The 19,959-nt window shown below is 47.5% G+C and overlaps 1 protein-coding gene across 3 annotated transcripts; it reads right to left on the bottom strand.

The window, feature by feature from the left end:
- Positions 1-3,274: 3,274 nt before the first annotated feature.
- ABHD4 (abhydrolase domain containing 4, N-acyl phospholipase B) lies at positions 3,275-13,444 on the bottom strand. 3 transcript variants are annotated; one of them, XM_008158542.3, is made up of 7 exons: positions 13,383-13,444; positions 10,146-10,234; positions 8,558-8,930; positions 8,250-8,404; positions 6,715-6,826; positions 4,347-4,533; positions 3,275-3,625 (listed from the first exon to the last, which is right to left on the bottom strand). In XM_008158542.3, exons 1-7 carry the CDS (start codon positions 13,442-13,444, stop codon positions 3,536-3,538), a joined length of 1,068 nt encoding a protein of 355 aa, XP_008156764.1. In that variant the 3' UTR covers positions 3,275-3,535. The 3 variants fall into 3 exon arrangements, with proteins under 3 accessions (XP_008156764.1, XP_027991073.1, XP_027991070.2); XM_028135272.2 differs by lacking the exon at positions 13,383-13,444 and adding an exon at positions 13,270-13,376; XM_028135269.2 differs by lacking the exon at positions 13,383-13,444 and having other exon boundaries at positions 10,146-10,462.
- Between the last annotated feature and the right edge of the window lie 6,515 nt (positions 13,445-19,959).

Here is a 19,959-nt window from a genome sequence, read left to right as displayed (position 1 = left end):
CAGGCCTCTAGTATTTTAAAAAATACCCCAGTTGTTTTGTGAGCAGGTTTGGTTTGGTGACTACTGCCTCACTTGGCCTGGTCTTCAAAGGGGTGGCAACATCACTAGTGTTCAAAAGTTCTTTTGACTTTACCTCCTAAAGATTTCTTGCGTTTTTCACCTCTGTATGTCCACTGCCCACTGGTCAAGTCCAAGCTACCAGAATCTCTGGCTTGGACCACTGTAGTAGCCGCAAAGTTCCCAATCTGTACTCTACAAAGCAGCCAGAGTGGTCACGTCACGTTTCAAATTGGATTGTCACACTCCCCATCCCACCCTGACACTCAGTCCAGCTATTTTTTCCCATTGCTTTCAGGATGAACACAACATTCTTTTCATGGCCAGAGGGCCTGCATGAGTAGGTTCCCACCCACCTACCCAGCTTCATCTCTCAGCCATCTTCCCTGCTAATAGACTTGCACGTAAAGTTCTCTCCAGATACCCCTTCCCCTCCCTTTGCACTTCAGGCTCAGCTGTTATTACTTTTGAGGGAGATCCTCCCACCTTTCAGGGACAGCCCTTTTCAGTTGCAGTTTTGTTTTGATTTACATAATAATTTGATTAAGTGTGCATCTTCATGTAGATTGTATTTCTTCACTATTGTAGCCTTAGTGGTTGGTATGCAGTAAACTCTAAACACAGGGTGGCACCCTGGCCGTGTGGCTCAGTTTGTTGAGCATCCTCCTGTGCACCAAAAGGTTGCCAGTTGGATTCCCAGTCAGGGCACAGGCCCAGGCTTTGGTTCAGTCCCTGGTCAGGGTGTGTGGGAGGCAACTGATCAATGTTTTTCTCCAGTTGATGTTTCTCTCTCTCTCTCTCTCTCTCCTTTTTCCTCTCTCTCAAAAACCAATAAAAACATATTAAAATAAATAAGTAAATACAGGGTCGGGCAAAAGTAATTTACAGTTGTTTGTATGGAAAATAACACAGCCTGGCCAGAGTGGCTTAGTTGGTTGGCGTGTCCTCCTGGACACCAAAAGTTTTCTGGTTCTAATCCTGGTAAGGGCACATGCCTGGGTTTTGGGTTGGATCCTTGGTTGGGGTCAGGGCAAATATGAAAGGCAACTAATCAATGTCTCTCCCTCCCTCCTTTCCTCTCTTTAAGCATATTTTCGAGTGAGAATTTAAAAAATATAATAATAAATTAAAAAACAATACAATAATTAATAAGAATATAAGAATAAACTCTGTTTTGTGTACTCATAGCTGTAAACCTATTTTTGCCCCACCCTGTACCTGCCCTCTTCTTCATATGGCTGCGTTGGCAATCAGCAATTTCCAGTCACCGAGAAGACATGGGGTCTTGGGATGGATCAGAGCTTTATCATTATACCCAGAGTTCCATTCACACATTTGTTCATTCATTCATCACGATATATGTGGCATTATGTGCCACTTCGAGCTGTGGATTTCTGGATCTAGCTGGAGTCAGCCAGCACACAGCAGGAACTGTTGGTAATGATTTGAATACCTGGCATATCTCACTTATCTCGGCTCAGTCAAAACAAACATTTATTAAACACAAACTAGGTGCCAGATGTGCCCTTGTTCTTATGATCTATGGAGGAAAGACTTACATGAAATAAGTGGCTACACATTTATGAGTTTTACAAAAGGGGCAGTAGTGTGTGCCATGGAGACACAGAAGAGGGGGTCCAAGTCCAAGTCCCTGTAGAAAGGAGGGGGGGGGGGGGTCAGAGACAGGCTTCCCTGCATAAGGACTATTTGAGGGGATGACTAAGAGTTAGGAAAACAGGCTATATATAGGGCAGTCCAGGTGTAGGTCAATGTGGAGTGAACTTCAGAAGATGGCTATTTACTGAGCAGCAGGGAGTACCCAGTTCTGCCCAATTCTCCTCCTGAGTTGGGGTTTGGCCCTTCCACACTCCCCAACCATCCTCTGAAGGGGTTGGCTGAGATGGCCCCTGCCAATCTGCATCTAGAGGGCAAATGCTGGGCTAAATGGAGAGGGAAAGGTGTGTAAGTGGGAAGCCCTCAGGGCCTCTTCTCTGACTCAGGCATCACATGGGCTGCTGTGAATTCAGCACCACTCCCAGCACTCGTGTCGACCAATATTAAACATCATCACCACCAGCAGTTTTTACTCATTTCTTTATTAATGTAGAAAAAGAGCCCAAGGCAGCTGGACCAGTAGTACAAAGCACGGCGAGTTAATACTATTCTGGTGAAAGGGTTGGCTTTACAAAAGAGAAGGAGCAGGTAGGAGCTGCCCTGGTTCTGGGGCCAGGCCCAGCCTACTGTCCAGAACCTCATAGGAGCACCTGGAACCAGCCCCTGGGAGAGGATGACAGGTGGGTTGAGTGGGATGAACTGGAGACCATGGAGGACAGATGGCAGGGGTAGAGGGCCAGGCAGTGAGAATCATCCTGTGGCTGATGAGGACAGGAAACTGCTGGCATGAGACTCCCCACTGGACCATGGGTAGGGGCTCCAGGTGGCCTCAGCTCTGGGAATAGGAAGAAAAATCTTGCCGGGGGCAAGGGAATCCAGACCTGGCCCTGGGTTGAAGGGCCTTTCCCTTATCTCTCCACCAGGGGCCACCTCTGCTCTGTACCACAGGTGGGGCTTCAGGGCCCAAGGCACAGAGGGAGGCCCAGAGGCCTCCCTGTTGGGAGGAAGAGTGGGCAGGGAAGGAAGCACTTGAGGGTTCCTGGCTTAGGCAGCCAGGGCTGAGACGCAGGGCAGGACGACAGCACCCTGTGCAATGGGGCTGGAATGTGGGGCAGGGATGGGCTTACCCCTTGGCCCGTTACCTCATGGCAATGGTGCCTGCCTTGAACCTTTGCAAATGGAGTCTGCACCATCACCAGGTGTCAGCAGACCTGGGTTCTAGCCTGAGCTTTTCTGGAGCAGAGCTATTTCACCATGGGCCAGCCATGTCCTGCCCTGGCCTGCTCCTCATCCGCTAATGAGGGCTTTGGCTATGACCTCTCAGGTCATGGGAGAGACTCTGAAGAACAAGGGACTCTCCAGAACCTGCCCTCGGTAGCTAAGTGGGAACTGGTCCCAAACATACCTTGGACACTGGCATGGGAGGGGGCAAGGAGGAGGATGTTCTTTTGTGGAACCTACCCCCAGAAACGTTCCGGAGCTAGGAAAGACTGTGGGAGCCTCTGCTTTGTCCAGGGGTAGAGAGGCTGCCCCCCACTTTGGCAGGGAGGGGACGTGGTTCAGTACAGGCCCTTCACAACCACTATCTGGGTAACACTTGGCATGGAGAGAATGGGGTGGCACTAAGTGACCCTTTATGTTCTTCCCCGGGGGTGGGGAGCTCAAGGCCTCGTTGTGGCTTCTGCCTCCAGCCCTTGGCTTGGGGTCAGGAGTACTCTTCACTGTGTTCTTGCCTTGGGAACAGCCCAAGACTCTGACTGGCTGGCACATGTTAGTTGGTGAGGAAAGGACAGAGGGTGAGTAAGCAGCCAGGGAGGTGAGAGCGACTCTCTGGCTTTCTTCCGCTTCCTCTAGTGAGAGCAGCTCAATCAACCGAGTCACAGATCTCTTCCACCACAGCATTGAAGATGTGTGGCTGGTCTGCATAGACGTGGTGCGAAGCGCCCTCGATTTCCTGTGAAGAGAGGAACCGCCAGGGTGGGTCAGCCCTTTATTCCAGGCACTGGGAAGCTGTCAGACCATTTCTTTTCCTTTAGACCTGCTTCCTCTCACCCATGAGCATTTGTCAGAAACAGTGGCCCACTTTTCTCCCTGGATCCTGGCGCTTTCCTGTAGGAGCCAAGGACTCTCAATGTCCCATTTTCCTTATCCCAGGACCATTCACTGTATCTTGCCTTCCGTGCTAGTCCCACCACCGACCTGCTCATTTTACCCACAGGCCCAGTGAACCAGGGCCCAATGGGCAGCCAGACTAATTAAGCACACTCATTAGCAAATGAGGGATGAGGGGGGAAGAAAAAAAGGGAAGGCAGGAGTGTGGTAGGAAGGCTTCATGTCAGCCTCTACCATTCACTCTACTGTTCACAGCTCTGGTTTTGAGTGGGAATTACAGGAGGGGTAGCATGATGTCTGTGCCTGGCTACTGGACAAGGACAGAAGTGAGAGGCCTCCTCATTATGAAATGACAAAAAGCCAAACCTTTCAAGTCCACGGTCTCATCTCAATCGGTTCATCAATTGGCCCTTCCACACTCCCCAACCATCTTTTCCCTGCTGACTCTTCCATCACCCTCTCTACCCTGCGTTGCTCATCCTTGCTGAGAGTCAACCAACATGTGCTGGCATTCAATGCACAGCTTTCCCACCTCAGTTCTGCTCCTTGGGTGGCCAACGTACCATGTCTCGGACATAGGAATCCGGCCGCTGCAGCTTCACCTTTTTCCCTGTGCTGGTGTCTATCCAGGTGTTGGACCCATAGATCATGGTGATGGGCACATCTTTTCGAATCAAGTGAATTCGTTCTATCATGGGGCGCCGGGCCCAGCCGAAGGACTCCATCATGGCTTTGAAGGCCGTCTCACCACTAAGAAGCAAAACAGGGCGAGGAATTAGAATAAACGCCACAGCATAAAATGTCAAATTGTTGGTCTCTTCAGAGGCTGGGGCAGTATCTTCATCATGCTGGTATTCCTCTCAAACCCTGGGTTTGAGACGCATTAAATATGGGTAAGGTTAGGAGAAAGGACTGAATCTCTAGAGGCCTCTTAACACAAAACAGAGTTAGAGGGATACACTTGTGAAAACCCCTAGGACACTGAGTATTGTCCAAGAATGCAATGGGTTAATAGTTATTCAAAAAATATTGATGTGTCATGCCCTAACCTGAGTGAGGGGACATATGAACAAGACACATTTCAGCTCACACTTTAGGCATTAAATAACGAATTATATGATTCATTAACTACACATTTCCCAAGAATTATGAAAGGGTAGTGGAGTGCTATGAGAACACAGACTAAGGACTTAGCCGGCTGGGGGTGGAGGGAGAAGGTCAGGAGTTCATTTGAGGTGGAGTCTCAAGAGCGAGTACTATGGTAGTACAAAGGGTTTCCTGAGGAAACTGTGAATAAAACATCAGTCTTGTGAAGACCTGGGGGAGCAGCAGTTTGTGTTGTGTGAGAAGCGACGACTGCCAATCAAATCTGCTCTGCTCCCTGGTCATCCCCTCAGGTAGAGCTAATTGAGGCCGTATCATGACGGGTCTGCATGCATTATGCAGAACTAGTTCTCAGGCTGGGGAACATTCTGAGGAAAGGGCTAGCTAGGATTGTGTGTGAGGGGCCTCAAGTGGGTCTGAGACTGGCACCGAGCCCAGTGGGGGCTGAAAGACGGGGTGGAGAGCAGCAAGCAGGGGGCTACCTGATTTGACTGTTGAGCTGAGTTTCTATACTGCTGCCTAAGCAGCGCCCTTCAATTAGCGGAGCTCATGAGGAATGTTGAATGGACAGTTCCCACGCTGCCTGAAAGCTGTCTGGGCTTGAGGCTAATGCTCAGACAGTACTGATGGAATGCAAATCCCCTCCTTCTTCACAGCTTTGGCTCACAACAGTGACCTGGGCAGGCCTGGAATGAGGCGGAGCAGTGCTGCAGCTCCCAGTGAACTTGGCTCCCCTGAGGTGCCTCCCAGCAGTTTAGGGTCCGGCCACCACAGAGGAGGTGCCACCAAAACAGCCTCCAGGTCTCAGCCACACACACAGCATGGCCTGAGGGGAAGATCGCCTCCTGGACTCTGCCCTGGCTCTCAGCTGCAAGACTGCGGGTCGCAGGCTTATGGGGCCTGCTGTACGAGCAGTCATAGACATGAACCTCTCAAGATTCTGGGGACACCCAGAAATGTCCAAAAGATTTGGAAAGAATTGCTGTCCCAACAATACTTCAAGGTGCACATAATTAAATTTTTAAATAGGTACTTTCTCAATCAGCGATTCTATTTGTAGGAATGTACTCTAGAGACACAGTCACGTGTGTGCAGAGGGAGACAGGCAAGGAGGTTCTCTGAAGTTGTCAGGTGATATGTCAGGCTGGCAGTAACAAGGAAATTTGGGAATTACAAGTCTGGGACAGGCAAAGACTTCTTTCTTTTTGCTTTTATCAAAATACCGTATTCATATCATCTTTTAGTAAAAAAAAAAAAAAGTCTTTTCAAATGTTTTCCAGACTCTTGCCTGTCAGGATAACCGCCTATCTCTACAGAAGAGTAAGGGTCACCTGGAGAGACAGTGGCAATTTTAATTAATGTTATCTTCTCCATCCCTTTGTGCCTACCCCTGGGGAAGTCTCTGGAAATGATCAAGCCTGCTCACGCTTCTGTTCTCCTAAGTCAGCGATTTTCAACCCATGTGCTGCAAGAATTTTTAAAACATGCACTACCTGACTATTTAGTCAGGGGCACTGACTTCTTTTCCTTTAGATTGTCAAATTTAAAAAATGACAGCAGCCAACACAACAATAGTCATCCAGTATATATGAATCAAAATTATACCTATTTTTTTTTGTCAGACCGGCAAAAAATATACTTTTTGGTGTGCCGCAGAATTTTAGTAATTAGTTTATGTGCGCCATGAGAGGGAGGTTGGAAAATCGCTGCCCACACTGAATGAAAACTTTGTGGAAGAAGAAGCACAGCACAGAGCGATCCTGGGACAGTTCTGCAGTTTCCGTGTTATCTTGCCCACCTGGCGCTGGCGCTGGGCGCTGCTCTCACCTGGGGTTTTGTGCGTTGCAGTGGTAGATATACTCTGATATAGTATCATCTTCAAAGAAGTCTGCAAACTTGCGCTTGAAGTCTGGTCGGAATCGCTGCACCAAGCCAGGCCCTGGGAGGGGGATAGGAGAGCATGGAGGGGCCAGTTTGGGTGGTGGGGGAAAGACTCCTGCCTGTGCATGCTTGAACAGCTTTCACCCACATCCTTTCTCCTATTCCTGGGACCCTTACAGCCTTTTCATCTTGAGGTAGTGAGTGAAACTAGACCATCTCCCAAGAGGCCGGTCATATTCAGGCCTGTAACATAATATGAGTCAAGAGGCCAACTTAACCCTGGCATTTCAGACTCGGGGCAGTTTTAGAGCAATCTGTTCTCTTCACCTTCTTTATATAGTTCATAAACAAGCAGGAGGGCACCCACAACAGATGGTCAAAACTGGGGCCTACTGGTCAACACCTGGCCCCTCTCTTCTGGTCTTCTCTCTGCATGTAAGAAGCAAGGGGTCAGAGGGCGACACAGCCAGGGTCCCCTGAGCCCTGGGCCTCCTTCATGGCTGTCAGCCAACTGCCACAACCACACGAGCTCTGATGCCCATGCATGAGCCCAGCCAGATGCAAGTCCAAAAACGGGAGTGTGGTGAGAGCTGAGCTACTCCTAAACTCCTACCTTCTCCTCAAATGCTCATATTTCTCTTTTATCCAGAGCCATTCTGTTTCTCATGAAGGGCCTAGAGAGATAACTCTTATTTAGCCATTTGCAATGAACTCACAATAATTGGCTATTGAACATTACCATGTATACATAAGCCATTAGTGTAAGACAGAGGGTCACCAACCCTTCCCATAAAGGGCATGTGCTTTTCACTTCATCAGAGTAAAAAAGCTCCCCAGAAAGTCAGGGTGCTGGCAGTCTGAGGTCAGAAGCCTGGGGCCTATTGATTTCACTTCCTCTGGCCGGCTCCCTCGGAACGCCTTCCCTCCCTTCAGCCACAGAGTTTGCTGACAGCTACTAAATGGTGAAGGTGTGGTGTCTGACTGGAGCAGGGCATGGTTTCGAGGGGCTTGCCTGACACTGTGGGTTGTGTTGGAGGCTCTGGTTCTGACATCTCCCTGCTGCAGGTGCTGGGTGAGCTGCAGAGGTAGGAGCCAGTGGTGGTTACCACGCTGAATCGCCAACAGGTTGCCATAAACTCACACGTGTAGCGTAAGAATTCAGCGGAGGAAGAGTCCCCTCATCGTCCCTTTCTCTCTCTCTCTCTCTCTCTGGGGGTCTAACCAAGGCACAGAGTAGTAGTTCTGCTCCATCTGTCCCTTGCATAGGAAAGCTTTTTCCATGCAAATGAAAGAAAAAAAGAACCTTCTGAAACTGCAGACAGAGAAATCTGGTCCAGATTAATAGCTTAAAATAACAATGCTAGGTCCATTTCCCACTTTTCAAGAACAAGCGAGGATGATGGGAGTCCAGAGCAGTGGGGCTTCTAGAATGGGATAGCCTTGGTTTGAGGAGATAGTTTCTGTATCTGTAGGCTACTCACCCCAGGGCCCAGCTATTCGAAGAACAGCCAGTGGGTTGGAACGCCCTAGGACAGAGGCCACAGCCTTGAACCAGGTTGGGGGTGCACGGATCTCACTGGGGTCAGTCGGTCGGAGGGGAAAGCCCCATGGGTCCACCAGGATGAGGTGTTTAACTCTACAGGAGGACAAAGGAAAAGCTGTATTTGCTTGGGGATACCATAGCCCTTAAATCACCCAGGAAAAAAGAGAACTATTGGAGATTAATACCGGAAGGTTCCCAGTGAGGCAAGGAGTTGGATAAATGACCCAGAGGGTAGGTCCTTCTTACCTTTCAGGGTACTTGATCGAGTAAGAAGTGGCCAGGAATCCTCCCAAACTGTGTCCCAGGAGGATCATGCTGGGGATCCCCATGGTCTCCCGCCACGTCTCTATTGAGATCACAAACTCATTCTCGGCCCCTTCCGGGTCCCTCGGAAATGTTGGCCTGGAGCTTCTCCCGAAGCCAAGCAGATCAAAAGTGTGCAGTGTGCGGCGGGCACTCAGTGAATCCATGTTGAGGATCCAGAGGCCCACGCCACCCCCAAAGCCATGCACCATCACCAAGGGGGTGCGATCCCTGAGCTCGGGGCTCACGGTCACCGTCCAGATCTTGTTCTGGTTTGGGAGCGACACGTACCGGGCCAGGAACTTGTTCTGGAGACCTGGGGAGAGGGGATTCCGAGCGAGCAATACGTCTCTTTTCTGGCAGCATCATCTTTTTGCCTGGATGGTCACTCTTCAGCTCTGTCCCTCCATTCCCAAACCTACCTGACCTCCCTCACCTCTTTCCCTTTACAACCCTCTCACCATACACCCCAAGAGTTAAACTCTGAGTGCAGTTTGTAGGCCATCTACTCTATAGGTAATAAGAGTGGCCATCTTATTCCTTGAGGCTGTTTGCCTGGCTCCCTTTGGGCACAGGGTGGCAGTGACTCCACCAACCTACAGAGCTCCTGCATCCATCGCTCGTGTACCTGTGTGCTTGGGGCTTGACAGATGGACAGAAGTGTCCTCACTGAGGGTATCTGGGAGGAGGGCTTTTAACTGGAGTTGAGACAGGTGGAGGGTGTGACGGGTGTGAAGTGAGCCATTGGCTTATTCCACTTAGAGACAGACCAAGGTGGGCAGTGCTTGCTCTGCTGGTGTGAAGGCAATTACATGCCAGAGCTGCCTGGGGAGTCACTTGGATCCTGGACAAAAGCTTGAAAGCTGTGGCTATTCTTCAGTTGTACTTACTCAGGCCCATAAGAGGCGAGCCATGGCTGGGGAAGTAGAACAGGGCCGGTAAGATATGAGAAAAACAGGGCGATGTGGCCCAAGGGCCTTGTTTGAGCCAGTGGCTGCTGATGCCCATGGGATGCCCTGCCCCAATATAACACTGCCCAGGAGCTGGTCTGTGGGAATCTCTAACTCCTGTCTCAAACCAGAGAAGTGGTGGGGAAATAGTAATATTAGAGCATATAGGACTTGTTTGCTGGTCCTTGGGTTGCAAGGTGGTAAATCTAAGAAGTGCTTGTGTGTTTGGAAGAACAGACAGGGAGAAAGAAAGAAGAGAGGAGTAGGAGAAGGAAGACAAGGAGAGAATATGCGTATTTGTGTGTGTTGTGTGCTCATAGTTGGTGTAGGGTTAGCGGTGAAGTTGTGGGATGTGGCAGGAACTACATGATGGACAGGGAGGGCGACATTGAGGAACCATTATCATAGAATTCAGTGTCCTCTGTACAAATCTCTTCCCTTAGATCACTGACAACCTTTCCTCCCACCCCCAAACATTTTTTATCAGGAGTCAGTGGGCTCAGTGTACCAGGCTCTGGGAAGATCCCGAATCCTCCTTAGGCCTCCTGAGGGAGGTGGCACAGGCTGTCCCTGCTACTTACACTGGAGGATCTTGGCTTCCACATTCTTCAATTGAGACATCGAAGTGGGGCGCCAAGCCGGCAGCCAGCTACTCAGCCAGCCTTGAGGCCTGGGACAAAGAGACACAGAGATGCTCATTGGCAACATTGGAAAGGAAACATTGATGCCCTGAGCCTTGCTAACAGATACAAAAGAGTTATCAGGGTACAGGGTGTTTTCCAGGCTCAGGAGACCTCCCACTATGGCAGTCAGCAATTCCCTCACGGCCTGATAGACTGTTACTCTTCTCTGGTAAATGGCTATTAACAACATGCTCTTTGTTTCAAAGATCCTCAGAATATCATGTGCACAGCACTTTACAGTTTACAAAGCACTTTCACATGTATCTTATTTGAGCTTTACAAACCCTTTTGCCACTGGTTTTCATGTTTCAGGAGATCGTAAGGGGGACAAAAACCACTTTTAACTACTGCCTCAGTTATCTTTTGCTATCCCCAGGACTGAATGTTCCTTTAGAATAGGACAAGTTCCCACGCCACCTGCCCTCCTGGCAGGGCACTGCAGTTTGTGTGTGCCCTCTTTCAAGCCCCTGGAAGTATAGAGCACTGTCAGTGCCCAGCTGGGCTCTCAGGAAATCCTTAAGCAACGAGATGGGATAGGCAGCAAGCAAGAGGTGGGAGACCTGGGTTCAAGTCCTGCTGTGAATCCCTGACTGGACACAGGTTGCCTCTGGCCTTGTTTTCCAGATTATAAAATGAGTAAAACCCTCACATAGTTCTTATCTCCCATAGCAGGCAATAAAACAGATAAGATAAGCTATTCTGCTTTCTCCTTCATATCCACAGGACTTTAAGTCATTGCAGAGTACAAGATGAAAGCACCAGTTTTGGAATAAAAAAAACCCCACCTTGGATCTGAGTCACCGTATTATCATTTTCGAGCAGAATGGCTTTGGCCTGATGAACAGCCTGTCTTTGAGCGTTTAGATATGTAAGGGAACGTATAAGGTGCCTGGCACAAATTAGATGCTCAATGAATGAGTTTTTATTATTCCCTTTCCATCGCATATGATATATTTCTCTTTTCTGGGTGAAGAGGATTATAGGATGGACACACCAGCTATAGGAAAGGCCTGTGAACATTAGTATAGTCACACAGAGCATTCTGTGGGAGAACGAGAGGAATCACTGACAACTCCTCCTCCCCTCCCCCCCAGCACACCCTGGGCATCCTGGTACATCAGTTGAAGCACAGAGCTTTAGATAAGGATGGCCCTTAGAAATCATCTAGCCCAATCTCTTTATTTTACAGATGACCAAACTGATGCCCAAAGAGGTCAGACAGCTAGTGAGAAAAAGAAGCAGAACTAGAAAACACAGATTCAAATTACTTCTTCTCTGGAAGTTCCAGCTTCGGCTTTTCAAGGCCATACATGAATATTTAACAGTATAGAACATAATTTTCACACTGGTTTCTGAAACAGAGGTGTGATCTAAAGCCAGAAGGCCAGAATTCTAATCCTGGCACTGCCACGTACCAGCAATATGACTTCCACTTTCTGTGTCAAACTTTCCTCACCTTTAAAAGGGCAGTAGTAATAGTATCTACCTCACAGATAAAGATTAAACGAGTTAATGCACTTAAAATACATAAAGTCTAGCACAAGATAAATTCCCTATAAACATTTCCCCCAGTGAAATCATAAGCTGTTTGGCAAGTAGCAAGTCTCAATGATTGTTTGAGGTTTGAAAGAAATACTGAGGTTGCAGCTGAGAGTGGTACATCAATGACATTATAGCCAGATGAGAGTTGTCAGTTTCATCAATCAAATCCTATGGAGACTCATATCCCTTTTAATTTTCCACTGGAATTCCTTGTAAGCTTGAAGCATCTGGATCCCACATTGCAGCACTCAGGAGAAAAGTTGTTCCATGGAACAGCACTATGGGCTGCTCAGCAGATATTCAGGGGAGTTTTACTTTGCCTCTCTTCTTCACCAAAAATGTTGCGGGTAAAGCACTGGAAATATTGTCTGGCACACTGAATCTGATTAATACAATTGGGGAGGTGAGGGGTAGGGATAGGGGGGTTCAGGCAAAGAGAAGAGAAGCCACTTAGCCATGAACTTAGGCTGGCCAGGGTGGTCTCTTCCCTCTAGAGCATTTTTATCCCGACGGAGGTAAGGCAGAAAGGGGTTCTGTGTGGGGTCTGTGATCTTGGGCAAGTCTTCTAACTTCTATGGGCACTGACTTCATCTGTAAAAAAGAGCCGAACCACCTGCATCTCAACCAGCTCTAATATTGTTTCCCTAAGTCACCGTAGCTGTTGTACAGTTCTTGGAAAGGTTATCTTAGAGAGCAACTCTCCTGGGCAGCTTCTTCAAGCACAGGAAGCTACTATTGCCATAAAGTTAATTCCTTTTGCAAACTGCCAGTGATGCTGGTCTGAAAAGGGGACCGCGGGACCCACAAAAGGCCCCGAGCTAGTGAAACCGAGGCTTGGCTGGGAGCTGAGTCATTCTCCTGGAAGCAACTTTGCCTGGCTCCTAGGGACTGCAAATGGCTAACCACACCAGCTACAGGTGGCGCCCCAAACCCAATGCCCTTGAGGCAGTGGTCACCAGTCCCAAGAGCTCTAATTTTGAGACCACAGCAAAAAAAAGATAGTTATGAAGATTCAGAACATTATCAACTAGGATCGCAAGTTGCAAAGTGTCTCGGCGGGTGAGAACTAAAGAAGGCTTGCAAGCCCATTCATTATTCCAAGTAGACCCATTCCAGCGCGGTGGAGGCCTTTCTCCCCTCCCCCTGCCCTCTCCGTGCCCTGCGAAAGGAGGCTCTTTCCACCCCCGACTTCCAAACCAGGGCCAATCCGGACAGGCCGACCTGGCTGCTACCCCCCCGCAACCGCATCCCACAAGCATGCTTCGGTGGGTCTCAGACATTCCCACGGGATCTAACCCCCGAGTGCAGCGGGCGGAGGAGAACGAGGAGAGCGACCGCGGAGACTAGCGTGGGAAGTTCGAATCACGTTGCTGCATGCAAGGCTAACTTATTTCCCATCGCTCCCCCGGCTCTGCCGCCGCCTCTGCCGGGCAAAAGCAAAGCAAGCAAAGGCAGCCCCCAGCCCTCGCGTGAGGCCGACCTGAGACAGGAAAGGCGGGAAGATGTCTAAAAGTGTTCCTCAGCCACAGACAGTCCCGGGATCAGGGGCTAGAGAGAGACAGAGAGAACGAGAAAGAGACAGGGTTAACTCACTGCTGCTCCAGATCATCAGCCATAGTAAACAAGCCCTGCCGGGTCGAGCCGAGCCAGCCCATCCCTCTGCCTGACGCCAGCACCAGCTGACCTAGCAAAGGGTCGGATAACAAAGTGGGGCGGGGCCAGCGCGGGACGGGGAGGCGGGGCCCCCGGTGCAGGGACTCGGGCCTTGAACCTCGGCGGGTGGCGGGGGCCCGGCACGGGTGCAGGCGGGGTGGTCTCCCGGTCCCGCAGAACAGGACCGTAATTCTGGGCACACATTTGGGAGACGGTGAGGGAGGTGAGTAGTACCGAAACCACCCAGTCCCTCCCGGGAGCTCACTCGCCCTCCATGCTCTCCAAGATCAGAAAGTGACAGGACTATCCCCGCAGGCGCTCACACTGTTTGGGCTTCCCTATTATATGGCTCCCTGTCCTCGGAGGTCCTCCCCTGCTGTCCTTTCTGATCAGATGCTTATGATGTTTGTGGAGACCACACCACTGGTTAAATGTTCCTACCAAAGGCCTGTACCCTAAGTAGATTGCCAGGTTTCATAAATAAAGAGCAGGACGCCTGATTAAAACTGAATTTCGGGCAAACAACAAATGCTTTTCTAGAACAAGTACGTCCCGTGTCATATGTGGGACATGACTTGGCATCCTGTATTTTTATTTGTCAACCCTAAACCTAAGCGACATTATTTCAAGATGCAAATCCTTCGCTCTGGAGATCCCCCAACCTAGTTTCCAGGAAGATGTGGCTCAATCCCAGGTCTCTCACAGTTTGGAAGATCCCCAGCTCCCTCCTCCTTCCCTCAGGAGGGGGAGTTGAAGAACTAACAAGACTAGGCCTGCTTTAGGGGTTTGGGGGTTTGGAGGAGAGGGTGGCTGGCTTAGCTGAGAGGTCCTGAGTGTACTTCAGGTTTGCTCGGCAGAGGAGCCAAATCTTGAGGCTGACTCCAGACCTTACCTGAACTGGTAAACAGGGCCTGATGTCCCTGGAGCTGTCTGATTTCAGGTTGTCCCTAGGTTAGGTTAAAACTAGACTTTGGGTGGTGGTGGGTGGGAGAATGTTAGTCCCGAAGGGTTTGTCAAGGTGTTTTCTTTAGCCATCCTTCAGGACTCAGGAGATTGAGATTTCTTCTTTCTTGTAACACAGTGTCAAAATGATCTGAGTATCATGGTAAGGGCCTAAATGTTAAGAGAATGGGCATTTATAGAGCTTAGGGGCCTAGAAGTTTGCAATATACACTGAGTGGCCAGATGATTATGATCTCTGAATGCATAATCATCTGGCCACTCAGTGTATATCCTATATAATAAAAGGCTAATATGCAAATTGTCCTCTCCACCAGGAGTTTGACTAGCAGGCAGGCTGGCCAACCGCTCATGTCCCCTCCCCCTGACCAAGCTGGCCGGACCCCACCCATGCACGAATTCATGCACTGGGCCTCATAGGTGTTCAGAGATCATAATAATCTGGCCACTCAGTGTACAAGGTAGTACAAATAGCAGAGGACCTGTCTCATTCATTCATCCCTTCAACAAAGCAGAGTGGTCCTAAACTTCAGTGTGCCTAAGAATCCTCTGGAGGGCTTGTTAAAAGGTTTCCTATCCTCTGATATTCCAATTCAGTTGCGTTGGCTTGGTGCTAAAAAGCTACATTTTTAGGAAGCATTCTAGATGCAGGAGTTCAGTGTGGCACATTGGTTAAATATTCGTTTCTGGGGTCAGAAGCCTGGGTTAGGGCCAATCATGATTTTGCCACTTATCCACTACATGCCCTTGGATAAGTGGTTTACTGTCTCTTAATTTTCTTTCTCTGTCTTGTGTCTTATTGTAAGGATTAACCAAGATAATTCAAATAAACATTTCGTACATTTACTTATGCTAAAATGTTACTTATTGTATTATTGTTGCTATTATATACAAACCTATTCAAAGCCAAGCATTATTTTAGACACCAACAATACCATTATCAAAAGGTAAAAATAACCCTGGCTGGTGTGACTCAGTTGGTTAGAGTGTCGACCTGTGCACGCACCAAAAGGTGGTGGGTTTGATTCCTGGTCAGAGCACATACCTAGGCTTGGGTTCCATCCCCAGTGGGGACACAGAGTAATGTTTCTCTCTCTCTCTCTCAGATTAATTTTTAAAAGTTATTATAAAAATAATAGCCTGCTCTAGTGGTAAACATAGATTTTCTGTCTGCTGTCATCCTAGGCTGTTTATCAGCAACTTTGTATTTAGAGCTCAGCTCAAACTTCCCCTCTTCTGAGGCCTTTCCTGACTACACTGTCTAAAAGAGACGCCTAGTCTATCTATCACATTATTTTCTTCATAACACTTATCACTATCTGAAATTCTCATGCGTATTTGTTTACTCAATTATTATCAGCTTCCCTCCATTACAGCTTAAGGTTCATGGGGGACCTTGTCTGTTTTGTTCTCTGCTCTGCTGCCAGCACCTACGACAGGATGTGGCACAGAGTAGACAATCAGTACTTACTGGACAAATAAATGGATGAAAAGTCTAGCCAGGAGGCAGATAGGTAAACAATTACCTATAAAACAATGTGCTAAGTGTCAAGGGCTTTGGGAGCTGTATTTTAAATTGTACAACATAGGAAATTCTAGGCTACATCACTTGGAGACAGGGCAACAAAACCTCCCACTTTTCTGAAAACCTGTAGAATGGAGAACTTTTTGAGGCAAGGATGACTGGCTGGAACTCTCCAGACCTCATCTCAGGAGGGAGTGAAGAAAAGTCTTTGATGTGCCAAACCAGCTTCACAGTAGAGGTTGCTTGGAAGTAGGAAACTCGAACATATGGAAAATGCCTTCGATAATCCAAGTTAATAGATCTCTTAAGGTGCTGAGATATCTTAGGACCGGGTTAGATCTGTTAGCGTTATAGCGTGAAGAAGACTCTCAGTGCCTGCTCTGGGCAGGCCTCGGGAGATGGGTAAGGTATTTTTTTCTCCTTATCTTCAAGACAAGATTCACTGTGCAAGTATGAAAGATTCTCCCATCTACCTCCAACATGTGTGATTAAAGTGCTAATATCCTCTTTATGAATAAAACCTAACTTTGACAAACCCTCTTTCCTGTGCCTGTAAGTTATGTTAAACATTCCAGAAATAGGTGGAATAACCTAATAGCTTAGGCTTCACAGGGATGGATCATTCTTCGGTTTCAAATGGTGTCATTGCCTTTTGAACAAACTATGACCAAGGTGTAACCCTTGGATTAAACATAGGAACTGAATAGAATAGTTGTAAAGTTGCTCTGTCCAATATGCTAACCATTAGCTACATGTGGCTACTTTAATTTAAATTAATAAAAGTTAAATAGCCCAGCTGGTGTGGACCATCGACCTATGAACCAGGAGGTCACAGTTCGATTCCCAGTCAGGGCACATGCCCAGGTTGCAAGCTCGATCCCCAGTAGGGGTCATGCAGGAGGCAGCTAATCAATGATTCTCTCTCATCATTGATGTTTCCATCTCTCTCTCCCTTTCCCTTCATCTCTGAAATCAATAAAAATATATTTTAAAAATTTTAAATAAAAGTCACACTAGCTACATTTCAAATGCTCAATAGCCACAAGTGTCTAGTAGCTACCATATTGGACAGCACAGAGACATTTTCATCATCACAGAAAATCCTATTGGGCAATGTTGTCAAGCACTGATGATTTCAGCCCAATGTGTAGAGAGTGTTTTGCCTGTAGACTGTCTTCATGCCAGGGAGGGAGCAAGACTGAAGGGTTCTCTTTATCAGACTCCCAGAGCTAGGAGGTAAGGAAATCAGACAAAGGGGCCTGAAAATTTGTTCCACTCCATCAGAGGCTGCAAGGACAGTTATCCTATATAATAAAGAGGCAATATGCAAATTGACCATCATGCCCTTGCACAAGATGGCCGCCCCTATGTTGACACAAGATGGCCGCCCCATGTGGTCACAAGATGGCCATGCCAGTGTGGTCACAAGATGGCCATGCCCAATGTAGCAGGATACAAAATTAACGCCAAGAAATCTATGGCCTTTCTATACACCAATAGTGAACTTACAGACAGAGAGACTAAAAAGGCAATTCCATTTACCATCGCACCAAAAAAATTAAGATACCTAGGAATAAACTTAACTAAGGAGGTAAAAGACCTATACACGGAAAACTACAGGACACTGAAAAAAGAGATAGAGGAAGACGTAAACAGATGGAAGAACATACCATGTTCATGGATTGGTAGAATCAACATCATTAAAATGTCCATACTACCCAAAGCAATCTATAGATTCAATGCACTCCCCATTAAAATACCAATGGCATATTTCACAGACCTTGAAAGAACTCTCCAAAAATTCATCTGGAATAAAAAAAGACCCCGAATAGCCACAGCAATCCTGCGAAAGAAGAATAAAGTAGGAGGGATCTCAATACCAGATTTCAAGCTGTATTACAAAGCCACTGTTCTCAAAACAGCCTGGTACTGGCACAAGAACAGACATATAGATCAGTGGAACAGAATAGAGAATCCAGATATTGACCCAAACCACTATGCTCAATTAATATTTGACAAAGGAGGCATGAACATACAATGGAGTCAAGACAGTCTCTTCAATAAATGGTGTTGGGAAAATTGGACAGATACATGCAAAAAAATGAAGCTTGATCACCAACTTACGCCATACACAAAAATAAACTCAAAATGGATACAGGACTTAAACATAAGACGGGAAACCATAAAAATACTAGAGCAATCCACAGGTAGCAAAATCTCAGACATATGCCAAAAGAAATTCTTCACTGACACTGCACCTAGGGCAATGGAAGCTAAAGAGAAAATTAACAAATGGGACTACATCAAAATAAAAAGCTTTTTCACAGCAAAAGAAACCATTAACAAAACAACAAGAAGGCCTACTGCATGGGAGAACATATTTGCAAATGGCATCACTGATAAAGGTTTGATCTCCAACATCTACATGCAGCTTATACAACTTAATAAAAGGAAGATAAATGATCCAATAAAGAAATGGGCAACAGACCTAAATAGAAGCTTTTCAAAAGAAGACAGAAGGAAGGCCAAGAGACACATGAAAACATGCTCAATGTCACTAATTATCCGAGAGATGCAAATCAAAACAACAATGCGGTACCATCTCACACCTGTCAGAATGGCTATCATCAACAAATCAACAAACAACAAGTGTTGGCGAGGATGCGGAGAAAAAGGAACCCTCGTGCACTGCTGGTGGGAATGCAGACTGGTGCAGCCACTGTGGAGAACAGTATGGAGCTTCCTCAAAAAACTGAAAATGGAACTCCCATTTGACCCAGTAATCCCACTCCTGGGAATATATCCGAAGAAACTAGAAACACCAATCAGAAAGGATATATGCACCCCTATGTTCATAGCAGCACAATTCACCATAGCTAAGATTTGGAAACAGCCTAGGTGCCCGTCAGCAGATGACTGGATCAGAAAACTGTGGTACATCTACACAATGGAATACTATGCTGCCATAAAAAAGAAGGAATTCTCATCATTTGCAGCAACCTGGATGGAATTGGAGAACATTATGCTGAGTGAAATAAGCCAGTCAATGAAAGAAAAATATCACATGATCTCACTCATTTATGGGTAATAAAGAACATTATAAACTTGAACAAAAAGATAGATACAGAGACAGTAAAGCATCAAACAGACTGTCAAATTACAGGGGGAAAGTTAGGGAGAGGTGGGGGAGATAAGAGATCAATCAAAGGACTTGTATGCATGCATATAAGCATAACCAATGGATGCAAAACTCTGGGGGGTGAGGGCATATATGGGAGTGGGGTGGGGGGTGGCAATGGTAAAATATGTACACATATAATACCTTAATAAAAAAAATTGGAAAAAAAAAAAAAAAAAAAAAAAAAAAAAAAAAAAAAACAAGATGGCCATGCCCATGTCATCACAAGATGGCTGCCACAAGATGGCCAGCAAGGGAGAGCAGTTGGGGGCTAACAGGACAGCAGGGGAGGGCAGTTGGGGGCGTACAGGCCAGCAGGGGAGGGCAGTTGGGGGCGATTGGGCTGGCAGGGGAGGGCAGTTGGGAGGGACCAGGCCTGCAGGGGAGGGCAGTTAGAGGCGATCAGGCCGGCAGGGGATGGCAGTTAGAGATGTCCAGGCTGGCAGGGGAGTGGTTAGGGGATGATTAGGCTGGCAGGCAGAAGTGGTTAGGGGCAATCAGGCAGGCAGGCAGGCGAGCGGTTGGGAGCCAGCAGTCCTGGATTGTGAGAGGGATGTCCGACTGGCAGTCAGACATCCCCCAAGGGGTCCCAGATTGGAATGGGTGCAGGCTGGGCTGAGGGACACACCCCCCCTCCCAGTGCATGAATTTCATGCACTGGGCCTCTAGTGTTAGGATAAAGAGATATGGGTTCATTGAAGATATTTGCTGCTTTATTAGGACTTAGAACAGAGAGTTGATACTACAGAAATTTGACTTTGTGCTGTTTAAAATTTGATTTCTCTTAAAATTTTCAACCTGAAAATAATAACCTATTTAATCTGTTCTGTTAGAAAACAAGGTAAAAGAAAAAC

Source organism: Eptesicus fuscus, chromosome 5 (assembly GCF_027574615.1).
Source record: "Eptesicus fuscus isolate TK198812 chromosome 5, DD_ASM_mEF_20220401, whole genome shotgun sequence".
In the NCBI taxonomy this organism is placed as follows: Eukaryota; Metazoa; Chordata; class Mammalia; order Chiroptera; family Vespertilionidae; genus Eptesicus; species Eptesicus fuscus.
Note: the sequence above shows the minus strand (reverse complement) of the source record. Positions and strands in the feature narration are given on the sequence as shown.

What these genes read in the sequence shown, in the direction of transcription:
- ABHD4 (XM_028135269.2), bottom strand. Translation starts at nt 10,437, where the DNA reads ATGTTGTTAATAGCCATTTACCAGAGAAGAGTAACAGTCTATCAGGCC. An exon ending in TCGAATAGCTGGGCCCTGGG is followed by an intron (nt 6,827 to 8,249) that starts GTGAGTAGCCTA and finishes TCCCCCTCCCAG; the next exon opens with GGCCTGGCTTGGTGCAGCGA. An exon ending in TGCAACGCACAAAACCCCAG is followed by an intron (nt 4,534 to 6,714) that starts GTGAGAGCAGCG and finishes TTTGCTTCTTAG; the next exon opens with TGGTGAGACGGCCTTCAAAG.